Source organism: Anopheles funestus, chromosome 2RL, assembly GCF_943734845.2.
Source record: "Anopheles funestus chromosome 2RL, idAnoFuneDA-416_04, whole genome shotgun sequence".
NCBI classification, from domain to species: domain Eukaryota; kingdom Metazoa; phylum Arthropoda; class Insecta; order Diptera; family Culicidae; genus Anopheles; species Anopheles funestus.
Window position 1 is genome coordinate 5,580,375 of NC_064598.1, and position 27,589 is coordinate 5,607,963.

Here is a 27,589-nt window from a genome sequence, read left to right on the forward strand (position 1 = left end):
CTCACAAACAGTCGCGATAACATTGTGAGGATTTATTTGCTCGATTGGTTGTAATTAAATTGTAAATCAAGTTACATTATCTTTAAATAATGAACCAACGCCTTTAAAACAGGAAATTCCACAGTTCCCACCTTACTGGAAGGGGAGGAACATTTGTCAAATGGGATTCCTCTTTTCTGTATCGTATGATGACGCACTTGTAAACGTTGATAGAAGGACCCGTTCTGCACATTGGGGGGAAAGATTCACGTTTGACAGTTACCTGCGATACGAGATCGCTGATATCATCGAGTAACAATATTGATTAAATCATATTACAAAAGTGTTTCAACGATGGTGCGTCATCACCGAAAACTCAACCCACCCAACTGAACCCAATCTATAATTATGTACACGGTGCAATGGTTTTATATGTATGCATCGTTAAAATATTCCAACCATTTAATTATTTTCTCCTTTGCTTCTTTTTCATCAAACAGATTCGTTCAATACCCGAGGCTCAGCGGAAGTATCAGATCCGGAAACGCCAAAACACTCAGGAACGGTCGGCTACGTTCGTGTGCTACACTTGCGGTACCGATACGCCGTCCTCGCAACTACGCTTAGTGTACTGCTGCCCGAATGCGGAACGGGAACCATACTTTCCGTTCATCAAGTCCCTGAAAGCACCGACCAATGCTAGTCCAATAAGTCCACAGGGTAAGCATTTGCAATACATGCCCATGGTCCGGAAATGGTTCGCTTGTCTAACGAGGTGTTCTGTTCTGTTTACATCTGTTTACAGGGATGGTGCAAATATGTTCCACGTGCAATAAGAAAAACGCCCACCGGGCGGAGGGCGGCACTGTTAGCAATGTGGACGAACGTTATCCGTCTCCGACGAAAATGACGTCTAGTGTGATAAATGAGGTTGTACGATATAAGGTGAGTTATTTGCCGGTATGGTCAATGGTTAACACTAGTAACGGGATGATTGTTTCGTTTATTTTTAGCCTTATGAATTTGCCTCCGCTCTATCTGGGGGACCGCTGCGGGACCAGAAGGGCAGTCGAAGAGATTCAAGACCAAATACACCACCTCACCTTCAAGGGCCAGTAGAAAACGGCCACGGTCATCAGTAAGTACAGGCGATAAGCCGCATGGACCGAACAGACATTGATAATAGTGCGGAAATGGCATTAGAATTAGAACAGAGAAACAGTAGATAAGAGAAAGCTTCTTTTTTTTAGATAGAGGTATAAAAAACAAATAGTTAGACAGATGCAACTACGCTGACGTATTAAGCAACTTATACTTCAATATCAAAGATTTTCTTCAATTTATTCTTCATTTGTTACCGCCATTATCTTCGGAACGCGCCAATTTAGAATAGGACCACGTATAAAAATGGTAATATTATATTTATTGTTTCTTTCAATTTATTTTTAGATGTACCATTTGTAAGAATACGTTCCCCGCCACATCGATGGAATATCTGTCCACTAGTGCCGAGCATATGAACTCGCATGCGATGCACTTTCCCTGTCTCAAGGGAAGCAACGATCAGAGCCGTGTGTTGGCGTGCAAGAACTGTGTCGACAAGCTAACGATCCAGTGGGAAACGATGGATGCCCAGCGTGTACCGCTCGAGCACCGGAAGTACATTATCCCTTCGCCAACGCCAAATTCGGCTTCAATATCACCAGGTGGTGGAAGTCTTGTACGGCCACAATCTAGCGTCGGTGGTACGCCACCGTCCACACCGGCTTCTACCGTTCCAAGTACCTCCGTGTACTGTTTCATCTGCGGGTTACATTCGGAACTGAGCTTTGCCCGGTTACTGTATGCCAACAAGGAGGTAATGAGTGCAATCTGTGCGAAATGAATCATTCGACAGTTGCAGAAATTCATCATAATGTATTGTTTTTTTTTCTATTTGTAGGGATCTCGGCCTTACTTTCCGTTCCTGTTACAGCACAAGTCACCGCACAATGCTGAGCAGTTGCGCGGTGACAGTTCGGCGCTGGTCTGTACATTCTGTTATCACTCACTGCTGAACCAGTGGCGAAAGTAAGTGTATTCGATGGATGCTACATTTCGTACCGTTCCTCTAACAAATCACGTTCTTTTTTGACTTCAGGTACGAGGCGCAAAGTAATATTCCTCCACCGAGTGAGCGTGAGTACAACTTTCACGATTACTGTTGCCATCTTTGCGGCATAACGACGTACCGGAAGCGTGTCCGGGCGTTACCGATACGGGAGTACCCGTTCGTAGCTAACCGAAAGTGTGATGGCATACTGCTGGAGAACGGTGATTACGCAGTGGTATGCCTGGACTGTTATGAAAGTTTAAGGTAAACGAAACAGCGATGAAACAATGCGAACGAAACGAGAAGAGTTTTATTCACGGTTGCAAATATCTTATCTCTAACCACAGGCAACAATCGGCCGAGTACGATCGGTTCGGAGTGGCAATTGAAAAGCGAGAATACAATTGGGTTGCTCAACCACCACCACCTGAGGATAGCCCGGAAGTATCGGTGGCGCGTCTACCGAGCGGGGAGCGGTCTGATAAGGCGATCAAGAATGTAAGATGAATAGTTGCTAGCGTGGACGGAAACCCTAATTTTAACACTGTTAAATGTCTTTTCAGTCTCAAGGAGGACTTCGTTCGGCACCGAACAAGAAAAATTGTTCACCGAAGGTCGCAAACGATAAGCGGGATGCATGTAAGTACTTTATACTGTATGGTTAAGAGTTATTATATAAATATGTTATTATAGTATTACAAGCCCACCATCGAGGCCTTGCAAACCAATTCCGATTTATGCAAGGGTGACACACAGAATGATTATCGTACTTCTGTCCAAAATTTCATATCAAATTCCTTGGGTCAAAAGTCAAAGGTGAAGCAAAGTAGAGGTGTTACCATAATGAGAAGTTTTACGAATAAACTCGATGAAATCACAATCGTAGAAATCATTTTTGATTAAGTACTGATAAATCTTAAGTTAATCTGAAATTAACCAACAATTTAAAGTAAATCTTGTCCAAAACTTTCTCTAACCCCGAGCTTCCTGTGAGAGTTGTATACGAATTTGTGTGCAATACATTCTAGTCCGCCTTTAAACCGTATCCCGTTCGCATAGATTGCAAGATGGATCGTGTCCACAATAAACATGGCGAACACAACCTTCGTTCTCACACGATGGCGCCACTTGTATCGTCCTGACGTACCTTACTGCAGGCAAACACCTCGAAGTGGAAGTGTTGTTTGCAGTTTTCCGTTGTTCGGAATGGTCGTTTCGTTCAACAAACGCATCTTACTCCTTGACACTTTGCAACGGCAGTACATAGCCGGAAAGCAACACATCCATCGATGCGCCGCTCTGCGGTTTCGTTGATGTCCTGCGGCAGGGGGTGGTTGGTTCGAAGGACCGCACCGAAGTGCAAGCGTGCGCATTGGTGTTATCCGTTTGCCTTCTGCCTGCAAACACACGGAGCCGACGGTAGCATTGTTTGTTTTTGTTCGAACCGCGTTTGCACTGCACTCGATGGAGGATATCCGCTGCCCGTCTGCCCGACCGAAACCGTGTATCCTTTGCTCGAACGTGGTGCTGCTCACCTTTCGAATGCGCATGTGTGTCCACACGACGGTTCAACTACAACTTCCTCTTCATTCCCTGCACAATCTCTGCTGTAGCTGGTGTTCGTTCATCCTTTCGCAAAAGCCTCTGTTTCTTGTTCTCTCTTTGATGATGGTGCACGGTTGACGGGCACTGTCTGTCTTCGCCGTTTCGCTTACCGTGGGGATACAACCGTAACAGGATGTGTATGCGTGTGTGTGTGTGCACACGTGCCACCACCATCTGTATGTGCGATCAGTGACGGAGGGTACCGCTTTGTGTGCTTGTATGAGTCGTCATCCTCATCAATTTACCCCCTATCTCGCGAAAGACAGTTTAGGGGAAAGACAAGAGTCTGCGCAAATTACTCCGAAAAGAGTGTACAAATTACCATAAATTGGTAAGAAAAACCACAACACGAAATCGGATAAACGAGGGCGCTTTAGCGCATTTTCTCCCGGTTTTTCGGTGGTTAAGGGGTGCGAGGTGTCGCTGCTTTGGTATACATTGCGCTCTCGGGTGCGGTAATACGAGAAAAGCAGAAGAGGTATGATGCGCGCGGTATGTAAAGGGACGAGTAGTCGTATCGTCATCCGTATCCGTTTGATGGTTTCTTTGAGCTAAACAAACAAAGCATAAATACATAGCTTCCCGTGGTCAAATGCGCACACAAACACACGCACGGGGGGGATAAATGCAAGTGTAAATGAAATAGCCTCACAAAGTGAATCGAGAAAGAGAGTACACGAACCACGTCGTTGTTGGATTGCAAAAAAAAAGGTGTATAACTTTTCGGATTTTCAACCTTATGGCAATCCTTAAGGCGCAGAGTGGGTTGTTCCAGCCCGGTTTGGGGTGGTTTGGTTTCGTTTCGAGTTCAAGTTTTTTTTAGCTATTATTGTTGCTTCCCCTTTTTCCCTTTGGCCACGGAAAAGAAAGATCGATTACCGATGGTTTTGACTAGCAGGAAAAACATGAACTAATTTGTGCAGATTGCGCACGCTGTTTGTTAGGGGCGAAGTTTATAATTCATGAGAACGTCGCCACACCTCAAAAGCGTTTACATTGAAATACGAGAGGGTGTTGATACGACAAATGGGAATTGAAATTTCCGGCGTGGTGCCGAAGATAAAATACTGACAAATTAACGTTAAAATATATGTTTTGTTATAGTTGTTTATTAGCTAGTTGAGGAGATAATACTGTTTAAGAATGCGCAGTAAAACGGTAACTATTTCGGTGGACAATAAAACACTGGTAATAAGTTTCCAAAGTGTTTGGCAACTAAGTGTATAGATAAAACATGTTCAACGGCTAGTACTATCACGCCATTGTCCGTTGGGTATTATGCAATCATCATAGCAATCATCTTATCGGATTATGAGAAGCTATTTCCTAACCCAATTGCTATCAAAAAGGATTAGTTGGATACCAAACATATTACAAGCGCTGTAGATTGAGTAGCAAAAGACATTTCTCTTCGGCATCTGCCATCGTTCGTATAAATTTAGCAAAATACCACCACCGGAACCGTACCATGAATGTGAGAGAATACGCAGTGTGCCATTCTCGTTCGGGGCATATATGATGTGGGCGGTGGTGGATAGAACCAGGTCCACAAATCTTCTGGCAAACGATGCGAGAAGCGAGCCATAAAACGTAGCCGTTTGGCAGCATTACCGAGACACTGTCGAAACGACCGTGTGCGACATGGAAGAAGTTGGTGTGGATAAATATTTCACCAAAATCGTCCTTCTCGAAATACGCTCCGGCATGGGCGGAAGAGGACGAGATTGTTGGAAAACTGTTGTTGGCTCACTGCCTACCGGCTGCGGTCGGGATGTTGCGGGCGGGTGCAGCGGTAAATGTGTTAAAAAGGTAATGTTTAGGGGGAATGTTTAGTGAATAATTTGTTACGTTTCATGTGTTTGTGTGGTGATTCGCAACCGGAAGATGAGACGCATTCGAACCGAAAGGGAGAAACACCACCAGCAAGATACGCTACCACCGAGACGGGGCATGTACGTCTGAGATGACCATTTAGGTGCTGCCTGAACGTTCAGTATCTTTTCTCGATCTCAATCTTCTCGTTCCTGGTCGTTGAGTCACTTACCACCCAATCCATCTTTGGTGTGCCGGTGTATGCCTTCGGAAAAATGAAGAGAAACTAATAAGACAAACGGGAGGGATGATACGGGCGTGAAAAGTCGGATGTTTTGTTGCTGTAGGATACGCACCGCACGATGGTGGTTATTAGCCGTGCATTTATTTTCACTTCATCTTCCATAGAGTAACGCTCGTTTCACTGCCTGGGCTGGTTTGGTTGGAAAGGGATATTTCTTTTAAGCAGCAAACTTTTCTCTGGGCCTCAGCAAAGTGGGAAAGCGGGCAGCTGTTGTTATTGGGAGGGTGAAAGTTTGAATTTCGGTCGGTGTGTCTGGTTGTAACTTAAGGGAATGTATTCGAACATTTAGTAGGGAGCCATTTACACGGCGTGTTGAAATGACAGGCTGTTGGTAAAAATGAAAGCAAAGCCTAATGTGGACACATGTGGTGTGCTTGAGTCATGTGTTGCTCAAGGCTTTTACGGAGTTATTTATTTTATGGCTTTTGAAAGAATTTGTGTATGTTCAACTGAGGATAAATGCAAACTTTTGTTACAGAGAGTTTCCTGTAGTTTATTTGATGTAAATAAAATTTCCCTCAAGTTTACTAGCTCTATTCTGTCAACTAACAGTAGTGAAAATGTGTGTCTGCGTCATCGAAATAAAATTAACATTGATTTTTGCCCAAACCGCCCAACACGAAGCTAATGAAATCAAGCCAACCGAGTATCCTGATTAGTGTTCCCTATACACGCTCATCACGTAAACCCCTTACACACATGCACACACAGTTGATGAGTTATGTTGAGAACTCCCCTGTCTTTTCACACTCCTCCAAAACTAACACACAAATGTGTTCATCCAAAAATCATTCGAGCGCTTTTGAAAATCGTGTGGAAAGCTGACTGTTGGCTGGATAGTACGGTGGTCTTACCGATAAACCCGGCACACATTACCGTAGCCGGATCAAGTGTTCTTCCACACGGCATACGGAGAGAAGTACACACCGTATGAGTTGGACGCTTCTTTGTGCCTGCCAGTGATTTCGCTCTTTTTTGGATCAATTTTTCCCCCTCGGTACCGGGACCGATGTTAGCGTTCGCCTCCCCTTCGTGTAGTGATTATCTGCGCTTTGGTGTATTTTATTGGCTTTGATTATCGTTCACGCGGCAGTAATCACTTTAGTGCACGACGAGGCAAGCGGGTATTAGTGCTGATCAAGGCGCGGTGGTCGCCAGTATACACGCGATCTAGATATTGCTTCGATGGGGAACATTTTCATCGAATTTCTGGCGCGCGTCCGTATGGAGGCAATGATGTTGGTCATCTTATTTTGCCTGGTTATTATCGGCCTGTGAGGTTTATCAACGGCAGAGGGATTATTAGCCACCAGCACAGGTAGATGATGATGATCAAAAGAATAGGATAACAATTTCAAATCAGTATAATTATTCGTGTTTACATTAGCAAAATTGAATGCAAAACTGAATTAATTATTAGATTACGTATTCAACCTATTCTTGTGCCAATCTTTATACCATTCTCGTTCACTTTTTACATATTGTTATTATAAATAGTTTGTAATGTATAATAAATAATTTATTTATACTTTATCGTGTGGTTAAAATGCTCATAGTACAGTCATATAATTTCGAATAGCACCGAACTAAAAGGTGCTCCATGAGAAGGAAATTATTCTACCAATCTTAATCGTAGTGTCTTCATCCAAGAATCTCTTTCACAACGCAATGCTATTTAATTGCCGATGATTATCTTCCCTAGCAGTCCGTTATATCACTCCAGCACCAAACACGGACATGACTCCCTTCTGCTCCATTCGTTAGGTAATCCCTTTCACGCATACTGGAAATGGAAGGATTTTAAAACATTTACCAAGTGGCGCACAAGCGTTAGAATCCCTCCGACAAACAATCTCATTTTCGCTAAGAATGTGTAAACGACCATCATCTTCCACCTTTCGGCAGAGGCAAGAAAGTGAGTTCTTCCGGTTATGTTAAGCAAAACCCATATTGTGCACAGGTCGACTGAGGTGTGAAAACCTTTGAAACCAAGTCGGAATTCTTCTCCGACCACCGGACTATCCGGGTGGGGGTAAAAGTGGGGTAAGTTGGCAAATATGCTCGAGCAGGGATGGGCATTGCTCAACATTCCTTACCGTGAGAATAGAAAGCCTGTGGGCGTGTAGGGGAATGAACCGCAAAGAGTGAGGCAATAGAATGTGGCAATGTTTTGAGAAACTTAAAAAATGTTGGCACTTGTTCACTTCCGGAAATTGTGCGGGTGCTCAAGTATTAGTTACGATAGTGGTTTTTTGCGAAACGTTGTTAGATGACTCGAGATGATGTTTAGATGCAAGTATAACATTTTAGTTGTTCTTTTTTTTATTAACTTTTTGCTTCATATAATTAATCATTGTTCTGGATTCCTACTAAATCTACATGTTGTTAACTCCTTATATAAAAATCATTAAAAAAAAACAATATACGTTTAGAAATTTCGTATGTTGTGCTTTGAATTGTAATTTCAATTTGTGTTGAATTATGCATGTGAAAGATAGCAAATCAATTGACATTGGCATCGCACAAAGAAGTCAGATGGCCTTCGAAAAGAAATCCCAACCAATAAAGCATAAAGCATTCTCAATACTTCAACTCTTCTCTAGCACCTCTCGACATGAAGCATTACACATATCGCCATAACCGTAACAATAGGTAATCAAATCAAGCGATTTAATTAGATTTGGTTTGCTTGCATCTGCACGTTTTGATGTACAAGTGGCATATCTACTGTGTTTGTTGTATGGAGCATAGAGAACGCTTGGTTGATTTAACCCTGTCTCTATAGACGGGATGCAAGCGGGATGCAAAAAGTGTTGCTATTGGTTTCAGGACAAATAGATAAATCTTTCTGTATTAATAGAAACAGTTCAAACTAGCTGTCGTGCTACCGTGTGTAGTTTCAGTTCGTTTATCAATTCATATAGAAAAGGATATCCAGGTAGTTGGTTGCTACTGTCCTTCAACGTAGTGAAACACGCGTTGAATAGTTCAATTTATTACGGTAGCTTTATTTTATTTACTCAACGAGCTTTTGTACAACAAGATGTGGTTGGATATTATGCACTTGTGTAAGGTGTAGCGGAATAGTTATTATATGTTTTTGAATGTCTATATTAACAAAACAAAACTAATTTTATTTAAAATAAAACAAAAATTAAATAGTTGATATTAGTTCAACTTATGAAATTTTTTCTCAAATATAAATTACAATTTGAATGACGTCAATTTTTTTTCCTACCATTTTGAATATTTGTATGTAAAGCTCTCGAAAACCCATTCGGACAACAAAGGTTTAATAGGAATTCTAACGGACGTTGGTAGACATTGCACTTCCGTACATCGTTAGATTGAGTTGCCACTGTCTATCCGTAAAAAACACCTCCAAAAACACGTCCATATTCGAGGCTAGTGCTGCGTGTTAATAAAAAAGAAATCGTTCTCATAGTGGTGTGATCTCGTTGCTTTTGCTAGTCTCGTGCGGATTATCACTACTCGAACACCAAAATCATAGTGTTAGATGTCCTTACAGTTTTTTTTAAATATTGCTCCAATATTCGCGATTATCCATAAATGGATGACTTTTTGAATATTAAAAGTTATATTTAATATTTACATACTGTATAGTTCACTTGAATTGTGGTTTATATGTTTATACGAAGCAGTTCTAAGAACTTAGCAATCAAGTTGATGCAACTGCATGTGTGTCCTCTCCGCTTGGCAGGTGGTTGTCGACCATCTAGTACCAATTTGACCATTTTCCGGAAGTCGTCATCTGAACCGTGGCATTTTCCACCAAAATCTGGTACCATCGATCTCCGCCCAACGTGACATTCGGTTGTCATGGTGCGTGCGCAAAAACTGGAATATTCCTGAACCAGAACGCAAAGAGAATTGCGTGGGTGTTTGCTGTTGATGAACCCCGTAAAGGCTCCTAGTGACGTTTGAAACGCTGTAGAGCTGGAAGCTGAAAAATTTGATACCCAACAATCCTATCAAAAACAGAACCAAAAAATGCTACTCGTCTCTTCGTAACGCGACCTCTCGATTGTTCAAAGCCAGTAGCCAAATAAAAAAGCATGAAAAAAAACAAATCTTCCCGATCAGAGGATGAAGCAAAACACTCCACCGTCAGTTCCAGTGATTCTCAAACCTCTAATGGAAAGTTTGTTCTGCTGTCATGTTTGCGTATCGATCGTTCTCAAGTGTGCCCCCGAAACAGGACACGAACAAAGTGTGTCGTGCAGTTCTATCTCTTCGTTTTTTTTTCAATTATTCACATTTTCCACAGCTTCTAGTGTTCTGAAAGCCAGTTAAAAGTGGCTAAAAGAAGATATTGATCATCCATGGATGGAGTGTTTTTTTTCCAATTCGTACTAAAACACTATGGTTTTTAATGATTTATGTAAACAACTCATCTATTCCGATTTGAAGTTCTGTTTTGTGTGTCCAGAGCTACGTAAAGATAGATATACGCTTAAATACTTGATTTAGACATAAAATGTAAAACTGATAATCATTTCTACAGCAACTGTTTGCATTATTTTTTGGTCATTTAACAAAAAAACTATTTTCTTTACGATAGTATTAACTTTATCACAATCGTGATCTGTTAAACATGCCAGTTGCCAGTAGTGGTTGGCTTCAGATTAAGGATGACATGTGTGTTACAGTGAGAGGTGATGCTTATCGTTCGAAAATCGATATGAATCGTTCTACCAGTCCTGTAAAACCCTTCCACATGAAAGCTGCTAGCGCTCGAAGAAGCGTATGATCACCCAAAAGCGGTATTGATCCATTCACCCGGCCATTTTACCGTAGTTTTCCGAGTGGGTGGGAGTCATTTGCGCTTGATTTGATCCGACATAATGCGACTGGCTTATGAACTGAAACATTTAACTCAATTTGGTCACACCGGGTTGCACGGGGCAGGAGGAGACACACGAGAGTAGCAGAGCAAAGGATGCGACCAGAAAGAACCAGAGAGCAACCGGACGTGTTCCAATCAAGTGAAAGGCTAAACGTGCGATAAGAGTGTGTCCCCTGGCCAAGTGTTGACCAGGATCAGCGACCAAAGATGCTATCGACAACGACAATATCCTCACACCACCTGGTGTGTGTGTGTGCTCTCGGACGTTTTTCCGTCTCGCATCATCGACGTTCGATCCATTTATGTGCAGTGCTTCTGCGGTGCTGTCCTTGCTGCAGTGTCGGATGCTCTGTCCTGTTGGACCTCGTTACGATACACGATGTACAATGGTTGTCCGGGGTGCTCGGTTCTTCTACACCGCAACGAGCAGACGATGTCGTTATCGTACATGTTTCGTGTGCTGCTTTATCCTTCGGCAAACATTGACCGGTGGAACGTCGATGGACATTCTGGCAAGTGTTTGTAGTCGTCGACCCCCAGATCCCGTGTGTATACGAGTGTGTGAGTGTGTGCACGTTACCGTAACCTCAATCTTGCCAATGAGCCATTTCTGTTCGAGTACGCATGCAGGGCAGAAGGAAGTGATTTGCGCTTGGCGTATTTGAAGGGGAGCTTAAGGTGATAAGCCCAAAGACCAACAGGGGAGACCCGACTCGAACGCATTACTAAGTAGCAATGTGTGACCGAAACACGTCACACATAGAGGGAAACAATCGTCGTCGATTCAATTAGGCGACGCAATCGACATAAGACACGTCGCAAGGAAGAGGACAGCGTTGGATGGGAATTGGGAGGAGATATAGAAGACCTTTAGGACATAAGTTCAATAAAGAGTAGAACGTCTCCATACGCTGAAGGGAAGGTACATGTATGAACGTGGAAAATAATGCCAGAGAATCGATAAGTGGAAAATAGCAACTAAGGCTGGCAAGGCAAAGTGCTTTTATCCCGAGCTCGTTGTGAATGTGTGAAGACTTTGTGTCCTTGTGGCGTCTTCATATCGAAGCAAACGAACGAATATACCAAAATGATCAATAGTTGTTGAAATGTGTTCTAAATTATTGAGTAATTGATAGTAGAATGTTAAATTGAAACCATTTAAATTTAGTTCAATTTTCTCAGTTCTAAGATTCAAGTAAAATAACTCTCCACTCCACTCTACTTGTACTTGAACTGCCGTAGCAGATTGTATCTCAGTATATCTTAGGTTCGAATCTCGTAGAAAACAATATTTGTTTTAAGCACAAAATGATTCTAGAAAGGGATATTATCGGTACAGAAACAACGGTATATACACAGATTAATAAACTCAAATAACGTTATTTGGATAGTTGTAGGAGTTTTCTTGTTGAGGAATTTATGTTGCGCTTCCTAAGACCCGCATTGTTATATTTCGCTTCATGGTCTTCCGTTCCATCTCTCTACACATTATTCCGCCTGTCCTATTTTATTCACTTTACGAGTTGTCTTATCCTTTCTTCTACCCTGGCCAGGAAGGAGATTTTCCGACGACAAAGAACTGGTGAAAAGAAACAAACTTCATTTGTCCACTTATTGGCATTGGGTGTTTGCTGGTGGATGAAGCATACAGCACGAAGTATCTGTGTCCGCACGTTGCTTCAAGCTCTGATCGCGACAGGAAAAGTGTGACAGTGTATAATATGGCTGTTGACTAAATTGAAACATTGTTCGGCAAAGTTGTTAGTTGCCTGAACTGTTTAGAGCTGTACCGTGCGTCGTACCGGAGCAGAGGTTAGCATTTGCCGTTTCCTATTTCTTCCCGCAGGACACTGTTTACATCGAGATTACAGTGTGTAGTGCGCTATGACCATTACGGGAAGCTGTGCCACAGGCTCTCGGATAAAGTTTTGCTTGTTCGGCTTGAGTACCGGTTTCCGAATGGGAGGGAAAAATTGCTCCCAAGTGTGTCGTTTGTAAAGGTTTGGTGGAGACAGTGGCGCACTGTTAATTCCGTCGGTTTACATTTCACTTCGCAGTGGATGGCGATAGTGGAGGTGAAGATGAGGGTCCATTAAAAGATAATACCCTTAATTTGTTAGCTACAACATTAGACGGCCGGGAAATATCATGTTGTGGATTGAATTTGGCACTGTATATTGAATGTAATGCACGAATGTTGACAATTTGCTTACAAAGTGTAAAATTCGATTTAAATTATTACAGCTCAGCAGACTGAAATTGAGATGCCAAACAGGTTGATAATATATCATTTGGTCTCATTGATAATTTGGTGTGTTGCGGTTTGCCTACCTTTAGGCGTTTCTAGAACATTAAAAGGTCAATAATGTTTTATTAATGGGTTGTTGTTTGACATAGTGTAAGCAACGATTGGTCACTAATATATTCATATCGTTTTACCACTTACAAACATAATGATCATAATTGCTTGAATACCAAAAATGAAAGTGATTTCAACATTCCAGCAATTGCACCACCTCGATATGGATTGTGCATTGTGCATCGATATCGTTGGGTAACCACTATCCATATGTAAATGTATGCGTAATCTCTATCAACAATTTAATTGCAAATCTGCACAAACAAAGGGTGGTGTCATGTAGCGAGAGAGAAAAAAAACAGATCGATAAGCTTTTGTTGTGAGGTACGGTTGTAAACAATGCAGCAACAGATATCTCCAAAAATGAACATCACCAACGAGAGTATGGAATTTTGGACGAATCTTCACCATCACCACCCGCTTAATACCACCCAGCGTTAATATCCCTGAGTAGAATGAAGGTGGATGGAAGTATTGGGTGCGTATAGTAATGAGTGGCACTGTGGTCATAAAATAATCGTACCATTTTGGGGGTGAATATTCCAATTAGTCTGCGTTTATGCTGTCTCGGGGAGTTGTGGGTGGTGGCAGTGTCGTGTTTCCGTCACCGTACGTCAACACACACCGACCCCGATTCCAGTCACCAGGCAACGATCATCGGGTTGTGCACTTTTAACCGGAATGCGATTATTATTATTGCTCCGAAATCTTTTCGATGCTGGAAAATGGGCTGTTTGTCCAGTGGGGGGAAAGAATGGGGGGTGGATGAGAAGGTAGAGGATCGTTTGGAGGCTTTTGAATGAATTCATGAAAATGGGGGAAAAATCGCTGTCAACGAGCTGTGTGTGCTGCTGTTTGATTGGGTTAAGTGGTGAAGCAACTTTCGGATGCATAAATAGGGTTCAAATGGCACACACAGCGGTGGTGATATAATCCGCAAAAAAGGTCGGTGGAGTTCACATTTCTGTGTGCGTGTGGGGGGGTTGGTTCGTGTTGGAAAAGGGTAGGTGTGAAGCTGTGAAGCTTGTTATCTTCGGTGATGATACTAATTTGAAACAATACGGTATTATTCACATTTTTGGTTCAATGTTCATCATCTATTAATAATAATAAATATATTATAGCAGCATTTTATTTCGGCTGTTTATGCTTTTGGATAAATTTTCTGAAAAGAACAAGTTTTGTGTTTGTTTATTGCAAAAAAATATGTTTCAAAACATCTTTTTGCGCAAGACACACTGTTAAAACTCTAACACGCTGCTCGAAGTGCAACACTAATTGCTTCTCAAACAATTTATTTTACCATCGGGCACTGTTCGGGTAGCGTACGGTAGTAGTTTTCCGGAAGGAGAAAGAATTATGCTACAGCACGACGGCACTTGTGCTTGCTGGTTCCGCCCCCCCCCCCCCTCCCCCCCCCCCCCCCCCCCCACTGCCAACATGGATATGTCGTGTTTCAACGTTGACACTGCTAATGAAGGTCCTGTAATGGGAGACTGCTGCGCATAGCTAGCACACGAGTGGGGGGAGGAAGGAGTAGCGAAGAACCAGAAAAGCTTTGCTGGCGAATGAGTAGTAACCGAGCCGAAACCCACCAGCGTCCAGTTAGTGGTTTTTGGCCGAGTGTGAAAAGCGAAAATGGCAAAAGGCAACATAATTTGCACTGGCGATGGCAAAACTTGCACCACAACGTGAAAGACATTTGCGTATGGTTGCATGCGCTTGTGTGTGTGTGCACGATATACGGTCAACAACTTGTCGCTTTGTCACTTATTGCACACTTGGTTGGCATTGTGGTAGATTAGTTTTTCGTCGAGCATGCAGACGATGGAAGCGGGCGTGTAATGCTGTGGTGTGAAGTAAAACATAAACCCCTTCTCACCCTTGCAGGTTCGACATGCAACACACTGTGTGTGTGTGTGCGCATATCGGTCCGCTTTCTTCGCCCTCCATTTTACCGTCGTGAAGAAGGAAGCCGGAGAATCGAGTATCGGTGTCCTTTTGTGTGTCACTAACTTAAAAGACCATTAAATAAATCTTCCATCCGAGAATTTGTGTTGCCACATTTTCACGACTCGCTTCCGTTTCCAATCGTCATTTCCGTTCACCCCCCCCGCGTGTATGGGTGCTCGGGGTTGTGGCCAGTATGAATATCCGTATCGCTGTGTTCGTGTAACAGTCTGCTGAAACGAGCAAAAGGAAAGAGCTGTACAACCTCTGACGGGTTAGTTTTCGGGTTCGTTTCGGTTCGTTTGGAGGGGGGGTATGGGAAAAGCAGAAGAAGGGGTGTTGTTTTGTTGCTTCGATTTTCCGACTCACAAGTGGCCGAAGTGAAAACTACCCTGAAGAAAAATGTGTTCCAGTAAAGCACCGTATGTGGGATATCGGTAGGTTTGGATTCCACTGAAGGTACTTGACACCTTTCAACTCAATCAACGTGTACCCGCAACATCGTCGCTCTCCCACACCGAAACCGTGGTGGAAGTTTTGTTTTATTTATTTTGCTCCAGCACACATTCAAAATTTTTCCCCATCCGGTACACGAACCTCTCCTCCGGGGACCGGTGATCATTTTCCTTTTACGGCGTTTATATACCGAAACAAATGTGTTGAGAGGAGGAGATTGAGGAGGGGGGGGGGGGGGGGGGGGTGGAAAGAAGAAGAAAAAAGATGGAGAAAAGGAAAGAAGCGAGACAGCTTTCCCAAAAAACCTTTTCTCGCTCATTGACACACGCACACACACTTACCCAGCCATACAGACATACGTACACATGCACCCGTTACGAGCGTCCTTTCGAAAGTGGTTGCTTTTTTGAACGACGGAACGCACGACACGGTTCGTATATTATCCTTTTTCCGCTTGTGAAGGACTGCTGCTCTCCGACCGCCCCCCCACTGGGTTTTCCCATTTCCCCGGAACCATTGGCAAACACACCGTACGCGAGGAGCATGCTGCTTGCGTCGATTCTCTCCATCCGTATCGAATCACATCGGAGGGAAAATGTTGGTGATGCGGAAAGTAGCGGTAAAAAAATGAATGGAAAAGAGAGAGAGAAAGAGAGAGAGGTTGGGACACGGTATAGGTCACATTGTGGGGCCCATAAAAGTCAACCGCAGGTGGGATCGTTTTCAAATCATTTCCGCAGCACGAACATCATACTCTTGCCTGGTGTGTGAGCCTGGGAGAACCCGAATGGGAAGAAAAAAGGGAAAAAGTCGAACGGGTGACATCAAGGAAGGAAAAACGTAATTGAAATGCTGGAGAAAGTCGAATGGTGGGGCTTTGGTGGAAGGAGAGCAGAGGAAACGATTCCCCGTACATGTTTCGTGTGCCTTCACTTGTGCTTTGGTATTCCGGGTGCAGAAAAACACACGGTGTTCCACACGTTTGCACCGACGTCAAAGGCAGCCAGAGACAGTAGATTTTCCACTTCTGTGTACATTTGCACAGAGCTATAGAGCACACCGCACGATAGTATTATAGCATGTGCTACCGAGGATGAGTTTCCTTCGTTCCTTTTCTTTTTCTAATGTGTGTGTTAAGTGGTCCCAACTCACGAAACTCATCAGGTGTGAAGGGAAGTTTTGTGACGGTTGTGTGTATCCTTTTTCGAGTGGAAAATTGAGTAGAATCACTTGGCTCACTGTTTGGAGTTTAATTTGTGGTTGCAAAAGAGAGTACACACAAAAAAAAGAAGCTAGAGTCCGGAGGAAAACAAAAGGGAATGCACAAGGGGAAATGATTGCCCGAATATATGTTGCTTCGTGTAGTCACGATGGCGCGACTGCCTTAATGCTCCCGTGACAAACCCCTCGAAGTATCGGCAATAAGGAACTCTCCACTCCAGTACGGTTTGCGCCCTTCGTACATACACAAAGCTTCCACTAATACACCGTTAAGCTTGGACCATTTTCTGCAGGTTCCACGGGTTGATTCGGGGATATGAAAAGGACTCCTCCTAGAACAGCAGCAGAAAACGCATCATCCTTTTTTTGCCACTGTTCGTTTGGGTAGAGTACATATTTCAAGCGCGATATCCAGCCCCAAAACAGTGCCCAACAGTTGCAGGGACAAACACTCTCCGGTGTCCTCTGGATCTGCTGCACCTTTCCGGCGCTGTGCACACCTGTGTACTCATCATCGGAACTTCTGCTCTCGGGAGAACGTTTGCTGCAACAAATGCGCAACGACACGGTAGGACACCACACCGCCCGGGAAATAGCGTTTCCTTTCTCACTTTTATGTCCCGTATAGTTTAGCTCACGCTGCCCCCCCCCCCCCCCGCCCCCGTCCCTTGGTGCTTTTTTGCTCGGTACTCGATATATCCTTTTGCCTTGTCACTCCGTATGACACTGCTTACCGTTGGCACTTTCGGTGGTGTAGCATTCAGCAACAAAGAACCTGTTGTAGTGGGAAGGAGCTAGAGAGCTAGTGAAGGGATAAAAGTAAGCAAGTTTAGCACGGTAAACGAGCGACGCGGTATCGTTGGTGAAAAGTAGAATAAATACGCCGTTGAACATGGTGCCAACATTTGTAAGTCGATTTGCCCTTGTCACGTCTTTCCCGTCCTCAGTTTCACATCCATTCTTCTTCTGGATGTGCTGTCGAAGGACGCCGGAACAGGAAGCCTTGGTGGAAAGGTGGACCTGCGGTGGAATCGCTTGAACTGCGCACTGTTTGTCGGGTGATGACGTTGATGGGGTTACAGTGTTGCTAGACTTTATGAAGCGTGGATGTATTTCTTGTTTTCTTTCTTGATTTGTAGATTATTGTTGCAGCTACATGTTGCTACCATGTTGTTATGTCTTATTTTTTTGTTTGGTTAGAATTCTGGTTTAAAATTCAGTTTTCATCTATTTATTTTCTTTAAATTTTGTATTTATATTTTTATTTAAGAAATCCTAGAATTCTTATTTTGTTCAAAGTTTTGTTCAAACCACTCTTCAAACAGTATATTCAAGATCACCAAAAAAAGCCATGTCTCCATTAAACTGACCTGTGACGGTGGTTTTTAGTATGGTATGGCACCTTAGTATCTTCATGGTGCATGGTGACTCCTGTGCTTGGTAACTATGGGACGAGCTTATCCTACCTCGTTTGCCTTGTTGGTGCGTCGTCAGGGCGACGTGGAATGATCCCCCGAAAATGCGGACAAGTTCGTTAGTTAACCTGCCTGCTCTCGCTGTGAACTCTGCGGTGTATGCTGCTCTTACCGCATTGTCGGAAGATCCTTGAAACGCGATGGTGCGAGTTAGTCCCCGACGCTGATGCGGTCCTGTGGTTTGGGATCGTTGGCAACCATTTTTGTGAATCGACTTGTTCGACATCAACGGCTATGTGTGTGTGATCCTATTTTTTACTCGACTACTGGTCTGTCAGAAAAAGCTGAAGAGGATGGTGGAAGATATAGGGGAGAAAAAGGGAAAGGATCGTGTAGGTTCCAGTGATGCGCACATCATACACCGCCGTTCCGTGTCATGTTGACGGGATCGGCACCAGCCCTCAAACACTCTGCGGACCCATGCTTATTGTTGTGCCGTTGCTGTGCATTTCTTGCAACAGAAGCAACGGAAAAGGATGCGATTTTTTCCGTGTTCTTCCGGATCGATTGAAATACTGATGGAGAGAAGAAGAAGAAAAAATTGGATGTATTCTGTAGCATCATCTCGTTTTTCATTTTCTGCATGTCTGGATCAGAACAGCGCACACACGCATACACACACTGCACGCTCTTTTCGTGTTCCGACTACGTTCCTGGATCGGGTCGGTTACCGATGCAGCTTCTATTGTGAAAGTCCCAGCTAACAAGGGATCGCTTCGGAAGGAAAATTCCGCCGACATGATGGTGCACCATACAATCGCTTCTTTCGTACAGCAAGCTCCAATCATTTCCATTGCGGAGGGTCCCTCCCATACCGGAAGCGTACATTTTCACCGGATATGGAGAGGTTTTTTTTGTTTGTTTGTTGCTTAGTTCGCTTTCTATTAGATTCCTGATTCCCGACACACACACGAGGCAAGTTCTCTGTTCTCCAGCAAGTCGTAACTAACGTTGGAAGTGCTTCTGTATTTTTCACTCCGTACTAACGGAATGGCTGGAATTTTACTTGATCTTCACTAGTTTGAAGGTAGCTTTTCGCCGTTGCGCTATGCTTTTGTCGTGTCTTCCCTGGTACATTCTGGTCGAAGCGATATATGGAGCAAGAGTTTATTAAATTGTTTCCTTTCATCTTTCGTTTTGTATACTTTCCGGAGAGGGAACAAAAGCACGAAAAATCAAGTGTTACCAACTCTGCTTACCTATTGTGTGACGGTAGCAGTGGCATGTTGTTTTGTTTTGTATTATTGTCTGTTTTCAGCTGTTAAAATTAATCTTTGCTTGGAGTTCTTCGTTTTGATGCCCGCGCGCTATACAAATTCGTAGTAAACGTCACACTACTAACCTAGCTGCCTATGAGATCAACAGGGTTTATGGTTTTTTTGTGGTTTGCTTTTGCGCATCTCACTAGAATCTATGTTTCACGCTTTGATGGAATCATATTCATAACACTAACGAACTTGGCGTTCGCTCTCGAACATCGTTTCACGAGCCAAGACCATCGCATAGTATGCTTTTCACTTTACTTGGAATCTGTAAATACTACAGAATCTTGCATAGTTGTTATTTTTGATGAGGACTTACAACATCATTTTTTTTTGCACAGGTATTTATTAATGGTATCAAGGTTCTTCAATTTTTTTTGAATATCTTCGTTTTTGTCATTAAAGCATACCTTTATATGTCTCAAACAAACATTTTTTGGCTTATGATCTTGAAAAACGATGAAAACGATGTTTTACAATATTAGTTGTTGATAAAATTTTTTTTTAAATTAAGTTTGAGAAAAGAATTGAAGAAAAATAAGGCCACGATTATCTCCTACTTACAGGAGAGTGTTTTATTTCACGGACAAAAAAAAACTTTAAAAAGTGATCGCTGTCGTCATGTTTCATGCCCTGCTTCTCATCGCTGCTGGATGGCACGTTGCAGTTTTGCTCGTCGTCGTGTCGGGAAGGACGACGACATTGCATCGTACATCCTTGTGTCCCGCCAGATGGCGTTCGCAGCATCCTTTCACTAGAGCAACACTCACGTGCACACTTTGCTGCAAGCACACTTCTCAACACACTTGCACGAAAACAAGATGCACATGTGTGTGGTATGTGCACCACTACACCATATCCATCATGGATCCTACTGTTGCTGGCCCATGTCGTGTATATACATCTATGTTTGTGCGTGAAATATCTCGATGCACAGGATCGCGGCGTATCCTTGTGCTCGCATCCAAAGAAAGGGACACTTGAATGTGTGTGGCTAGTTTGAGCGAATCTTGCATCCACACACCGGTAGCGACTTGCGAATGTGTACACGTTGAAGCCGCCCGTTTCCTTTTTGGTGAGTTTGTGTGTGTGTGTGTGGGGCCTTGTATACAACGGGATGGACGCGTAGACGTGCAGCATACGGTTGTCGCTCGCATCCCGACGATGACCCGGCACATGCATCCACTCTCTTCCACGTACGGCACATGGTAGTCACCGTCACCGTCAGCAGCAGCATCATCATCTCGTGTACACCTTCCAAGTGGTTTTGCGTCTGCTTCTTTGTGTCAGTCTCTCTATCTATCCGCCGTTCTCTCCGTCTGGCAAACATCGGGTGTACATAAAAGTCGACGCATATGGTACGGGCAGATATGCTGTGTGCAACAGCAGCGAGAAGACTCTCTCTCTCCAACGTATCGGGAACCACAAACACATGGACGGCGGAGATGTAGTTCGCAAGGAAAAATAATGCTCGTGCCAGGCGTTCCGTCGGGAAGTGTACGGGAAAAACCCTGGCCATCCCAGCTGGGCTGTCTCACGCATACGAACGCAAACTTCTTAGTCCTCTCTCTCTCTTTCGCTCTCTTGGTACAGTCCTTCGGTTTTGCGTTCTTGTTCGGTGCGGGGAAAATTGGAACTTCAAGTCGTCCGGTCCCTCAAGTTGGCCGGCAGTTTCTCAGTAGCAGCTGTCGCAACAGCAACGAACGCGTTCCCGTGACTGTGCGACTGTCGTGTTCTGTCGTCCGTCGGCGAATTTTGTACTGCACTGTGTCTGTCTGCCTTGGTAGGGCCGTCGATGAACGACGAGAATGTAGCGCAGGTTCGATGCACCGGGAAGGATAAGAGCCGAAGCGACTTGGAAGGGAAGGGATCAAACAAGCGAGCACGATAGCAAAGAAAGAGCAAGCGTGAGCAGCTGGAAACACACACGCATACACGGAGAGCAATAGGAAATTGTGGTGCTTTGTGGTGTGTGGTGCGGTGCCTTGTGGTGCTAATGATGTGGGTGTGCACGCGTACGCTTTGTGTGATGATGTTCGGTGTCATTGCAAAGAGAGAGAGAGAGAGAGAAGAAAAGGATACCGCAGATGCACCCCTGCTGCAATGCACACCTGCGTACAGTGCAATGTACGAAATCGTGATGCATACCTGATGCATATTGCGCCCCTTTCTTCATGTTGCGGAATGTGTGGTGTGAAGCCAAAGGATATGTGTTGCATCTTATGTTTCGGGGCTGAAAAAGCATTTTTTGTACTGAAGACGGCTTTCATGTTCAGTTTTATTTTGTGATAGAAAAAGAAGATTAAAATTGTGATAAATCGTTCTAATAACCAAAAAATGAATGAAAATAGTTTTCCAGGCACTGTCGCGCGCGGTGTGACTGTAACATTCTTTTTTCATGCATCTTTGGAGAAGCGAAAACTAAGAATTTCAATCGGCAATGTATGCGCCTGCGTGTTCTAAGGTTTTCCATGTAGTGTTGTTCCCTTTCCGCTTCTGTGTGCGTGCGTGTGTATGTGTAGCTCGAAAAGGGGAGGCGGCCATTTAAATGTGTGCACAACTGCTGTAAACAAATAGTGGCACACAGAGGCGGTAAAATAACAGGCCCAATGCCACTGTTTCTACCCTGAGATGGATCGGATCGCGTTTCATACCATGTGCAAGCGGGAAAGCGAAAGAGCGAGATAGAGCGAAAGCGAGAAAAAGAGTGCGTGTGAACCGGCCGAACGACGGTGTGCCACGACGGTGTGTACAGTGTGTCGAGAGCAAAAAGAAAAAAAAAAGAAGTTGGAACGGATAATATACACCAGTTGAGTAATCAAAGGCAACAAAAGCAAGGAAAAGCGAATCATGTAAATCCGTGCAGCTAAATTATTCAGTACGGTGGAAATCCAAGTCAAGCGCAGAAAAATGGTGGAACCCGTTGCGTTCGTTCGTTCCTATCGTCCTCCTTCCCGTCGTCGACACACGAGCAACGGTTTCGTACGTTCTCAAGACCAGAACGAACGATAAAAAAATGGCCAAAAAACAGCATCCCCTTGGCAGTGTTGCCAACCGAGCACTGCAACACTGTGCATTCTCGGTTCTCGGAACAGCAATGGTAGCCATGTTGATTTTGCTCTTTCGCATGCAAAACTGGGAAAATGGATTCGATACAGCTAAATATTGCACTTTTACAAAACAGAAAAATAAAAGATATATTTTTTTTAAATTTCTTTAAAATAGTGTTAGACTGAATATGGCATATTTCAAAAATGTTTTTGAAAAAGTATGAAAAATTAGAATATTTGAAGTACAAGATAATATAAATACGATTTAATAGTTATATGTTATACTATATACATATGTGCAGTATATTTATAATTAAAATTTATAAATTTGCGTAACTTCGCCATTCGCTTGTGTACAAAAGATCAATTGTATTTGATTGTTATCCTGGTAAAATTGTGTAACGTTTAAAACAAAGCTGATAAAATCATTAAATCAACTTAAGGGAAGCTTTACATTACAAAGTAAAGAAAATATTGTTCCTTTGCAGAATGAAGTGAATATCTTTGTGCTTAATGTTTTTTTTATGGACGACGTCCATTTTGAAAAATCAGAATAATTAAAAAAAGAAAGAAGTGTGAACGAATTTAAGTGTAAAAGTGTTGAAGTAGTGATTTCGCTAATTGCTAAAACATTGCAATTCTGGTCGTAGATCAGTGGTCACGGTACGTCATCCCAATTTACCGTCGGCATTTGTTTCCCCACTGACGCACCTAACAACCATGGTTTGATGTGATGTGATTATCTGCTACATTATCGTGAAGCGACGATCAATTTGCAGAAGAATAAAAGAAAAAAAAACAACCAGGATCTGGAGCAAGAAGAACACAGCAGGCAACGAACATCATTAGCATCGTATCGGCCGGCGGGAATTATTTGCCTTTCGTTGTGCTCTCTTCTACGGGCGTGTGCCTATCCTCCGTGGCCCCCGATACTAATAGAATCCAATCAACATGGAATGGATACCACGAGGATTGGCAAACATTCATGCACCGATACCATTACCCGGTAAGAAAGTTGTGTTAGACCCTCAAGGAAATGATCCATTTTGCGCAAAGCACGTTCATCGATGTGTTGTACCTGACGTATGGAATCGTGTTTGACCAGTCGTGGAAAGTGGATTATTTGTCGAAAAACTTGTTTAATTTGAAGAAATGTAGCTTTTACACTTTGTTCTCATACCTTTTTATCAAGAGAGTGCTTGAAAATAGAGAAATAATTGTTTTTGTCATCAATTTTCTAAATTTTCTTTCACAAGCATTTCCTTTGATGGAAATTTAAAAGTATTTACTACTATTCTTGTCGTCATTACAGTCACCATCACGGTAACTATCTTTCCGTAACACTTTTAAACTTTTTGGGTTGGTTGTGTTACAAAAGAAAAGGAAAACACTTTTCCTGGGCCAAGTCAATCGTTGACGAGAAAGTCTATCGTTTCCTGTTATTATGCAAATCATGAGCCCTTGTGTTCCCCATTACTTGACAAAACTGTTTGCCAAACGGGCAGTGCAAACTTCTCTGCCCTCGTTTGGTGTGAAGTAATCGGGTGAGAAAGTAAAGAAAAAAAATGGACACAAACCTCTCGACAAACTCTGAAGACGGTAGACGTTGGGATTTGTTCACTTTTGTCGCATTCCATTTTATGTTTTCAAAAGCATTTTCTACTCCACAAAAAAAAGTGAATGAAAGAGCAAAGAAAAGGGTAGCAAAAATATCATCTTGTTGTGTGCATTCTGTGGCGTTTTTTTTTGCATCTACCATTCTTATCGGGTTGGCATGTTTCCACCCACCGTAAAGATGTTTTCCGTCGTTATGGGAGTGTTGGCAAAATAAGATGTCGGGTCTCGAACGAGGGTTTTTGCTTGCTGTTTTTTTTATTTGCCTTAATGTCAACCCACTGCGCTGCTATTGTAAACAAAGGGAATGAGGAGTTTTTTTTCTTCTGAATTTCCACAGAACATTTCTGTGGCAGCAAGAGCTATACACATCCTGGCGTATTACTTGTTTGAGGAGTGTTTTCCCATTATTATGATGATTCCAGGAAAAAAGGCAAATCCCGGAAAATTCCTTCCAACATTCTCTAGTGGCTATGGTGGTGGTGGAAGTATTCTTTTTTCTTGCTTCGTTTGTTTCTGTTCGTATTCAATAAAAAAAAAGAAAAACGAGCAAGATTCATAAAAGCGAGAGAGAGTGGAATGTAATACTTAACAGGTTTGAACGGGTGAGGAATTTTTGGGGAACGTACTGTAAAGCTGAGTATATAAGGGTACTGTACCAATAAAATGAAAATTCGGATCATGAAAATAATTCAGGGAAAAGGTTGAAATGTGTTCCTTATGTCAAATAAAACAGTTCAATTGAAAAGTTTTTATTATAAATTGAATATACAACGGAATGTTTTTTTTAAATGTGGGATTTTTAAAAATAAATTTCCTCTTTTCTTTGCTTTTCTTTGTTGATTAATAAACTAACGCTTTGTTAATCACAAAATAGATTGACGGCATTCAAACAACAAAGCAAAAGATAAAGAAAAGAACGAAAAAAAAGTAGCGACCCGAATGTGGTTAGAAAATCTTCTCAACACCAAATGACACACAAATTACACCGCCATCACCTTACGAAACCAAGCGGAACGGTGGTCGGTCCCCCCTTACGCGTCCGGAAAATTGCCGGAGAAAATCTACCGTGAGCAGCAAATCACGTTCACGATGTTCTTTTTGATGCGCGTTTATGTATAGGTGCGAAAATGATGGAAGGCTGGTAAAGACGGGACGGGAGAAACGTAGTGGAAAGAAAGCAGGGTTCGTCACTGAAAAAAAAAGAAAGCTTGTAAAAACCGAACTCTGTGTTGTACTTGGGGAAAGAGAAAAGGAACAAGTGTATCGCTTTACTTCGTCAAATACACCACTAATACACCTCTCTCTCGCGGGCTACTCTTGTCTGTATGGGGGGAAACACAATCTAGTATACAGAGCGGTGTTCGTACAGTGCACAAATAATGCTCTCATTCTTGAGTAAGTGTGTACGCTCTCTCACTTGTTTTACCAGATCCGTAACAAATATGGTTCCCTCTCGAGTATTACGCTCCTTGTCTTTACTCGATATAACTTACCTCGTTCAGCGCAGACACATACAGTATGGTTTCGCTTCAGGATCTGTTCGTGCGGGAAGCAAGGAAAGCGAATAGGGAAAGAGAAGGACAAAGTCGACACTCTACTACCGTTCGTCGTTCCCTGCTGTTTATTATCCACTTGAGTTCATATTTAATTTGACATCGACACCATCACCATTAAAGCGAGCGAGTCACTTCGGTTCACTAAGTGGGTGGTAAATACGTTGCCCCGCCGGAACCCTCTTTCCCCTGTTCTCCCGATCCCGGATTGAAGTTGGTGGTAAATTTTCCCATTTCGCTCACCACGCGAAGATGATGGAGACGCCTGGTGCGTTGTGGAGTGATGGATGCGCCCGGTACTTTTCATGATCCAGCACGCGAGGTGTGAGTGAGACGGCATGAGAAATTGATTTACACCACAAACCGGATGGGTGGAAAAGGGCGTTTGAAAAAGGAAAGGAGGGTAGGAAGGGGGGAGGAGTGTAGTCGTTGGATGGTTGATGAAAAATGGACAGTGGGTGCGCGAACTGAACTGTAGACCGTTTCCTTTTTCCTGTTGTGCAGCGGTAAAAAAGGGAAAAGCGATTATCGTCTCTCTCGCTCATGCTTACGCTTTCTTCCAGCGTTAGCCTCAGCGTTTTGTACATACATTTAACCCTCGAACCAAGCAAATAATCGTTTTGAGAGCGGATACACACGGGACAACGGTATGGTGCGGATTTATCTAATTAGTGAGCTGATAAAATACTTCCAAACCAGTCCGCTAGATAGCGGGAGTCGGGTGTCATGCTCCCTTTCGACTTTTACCGTGTTTTTGGTTTTGCACTTTGCCCAACAAAATGTTTCACGCACACCTCGTCCCCCTTTTCGGCCTTCCTACCCTGTAGTGTTTCACGCTGCTCCCCCCGGAATCAAATTATCCATTTATTTTACTTGCTTTCAAACGGACACGGTTAGGCCGGTGGAGTGAAAGAAATACGACCGGATCAAGATGTAGGTTTGCTTTATTTGCGACCATATTTCAGCACGAATTGACACGGTCTGTCTGTTGTTTCTTCGTCCAGTCGTCTTTTAGTTACGATTTTGGTAATCGTCGTTTGTTGTTGTCATGTTTTTTTTTGTTTTTGTCATGTACATTGTTTTTTCTTTTTTCGTCTTTCAACTACAGTAGCTAAGCTTGATCCGTTTAGTTTTGTATTTGGTTGCCCATGTACTGGTCTCTTCTCCGTCATCTTTATGTCAACAGTTTTACTTCACTTTTATTACTTGGTTGGGCAACCATTTTCTTCCCTCCTTTTGCCACTTTGACGGGGTTTTGCTTTTTATTTGCTTTATGGTGTTTATTTGTGTGTTTTATTTTCCTTTCCTGTACCAATCTGTACCGGGTTTGTCCGAACGTTCTCGACACACACGGACGGTGTCGATTGCTTATTCAATCGCTACCGATTTTGTGTATGCGTGTGAACGTTTGTTTTCTTTCACAAACTTCCAAGAAATCACAACCATCCCAGTTTCTACTCTTGGTGTCATGCGCGCGTAGGAAGGAAAAACTCATCCACCCGCCCTGTTGTTTTGCTCGTTTTTTTCTCTCTTGATTTTCGGGGAGATTTTATTTTTCCTTTCCTTTGTGACACACAACGATTTGTAGATTGGGATGGATAAAGATTTAGTATATCCCGAACGGAAGCGATGGATTGCGATTTAGCGCTTTTCTCTTTTCGCTCTTTCGATCATCACTCTCTGCAACAATGGGTTTGAGTGTTTTTTTCTTCGATTGTTGTTGGTACATTTTACGATGAATTTGATTTGACTTATTGGGTGTGAAATGAAAGCTCTATTTTGTTCGAAGCATAATCTCATTGATACTGTAGTAATAATTTCTTGTGAATATTATTGTAATAATATTAGACACTTTTATCATAAAATGCTTTAACTTCTTTTCTGTAAAATGGTTCGCCTACACACTGCACCGTCCGTTAGTCAAAGATCAATCAACTTAGAACAGCAATCTAAAATTAACGTTCGTGTAGGGAGGGTGTGTTTTTTT

At 42.9% G+C, this 27,589-nt stretch overlaps 1 protein-coding gene across 12 annotated transcripts in view; it reads left to right on the plus strand.

The window, feature by feature from the left end:
* The window catches only part of LOC125774820 (uncharacterized), an 82,550-nt gene that overhangs the window by 38,841 nt on the left and 16,120 nt on the right, over positions 1 to 27,589 (plus strand). For all 12 annotated transcript variants that reach the window (XM_049445072.1, XM_049445083.1, XM_049445071.1 and 9 more), the window contains 8 exons: positions 480 to 699; positions 785 to 924; positions 993 to 1,117; positions 1,429 to 1,837; positions 1,922 to 2,049; positions 2,120 to 2,335; positions 2,419 to 2,569; positions 2,635 to 2,710. In XM_049445072.1, the coding sequence (XP_049301029.1) occupies positions 480 to 699; positions 785 to 924; positions 993 to 1,117; positions 1,429 to 1,837; positions 1,922 to 2,049; positions 2,120 to 2,335; positions 2,419 to 2,569; positions 2,635 to 2,710 (1,465 nt within the window). The remainder of the gene's footprint in view (positions 1 to 479; positions 700 to 784; positions 925 to 992; positions 1,118 to 1,428; positions 1,838 to 1,921; positions 2,050 to 2,119; positions 2,336 to 2,418; positions 2,570 to 2,634; positions 2,711 to 27,589) is intronic.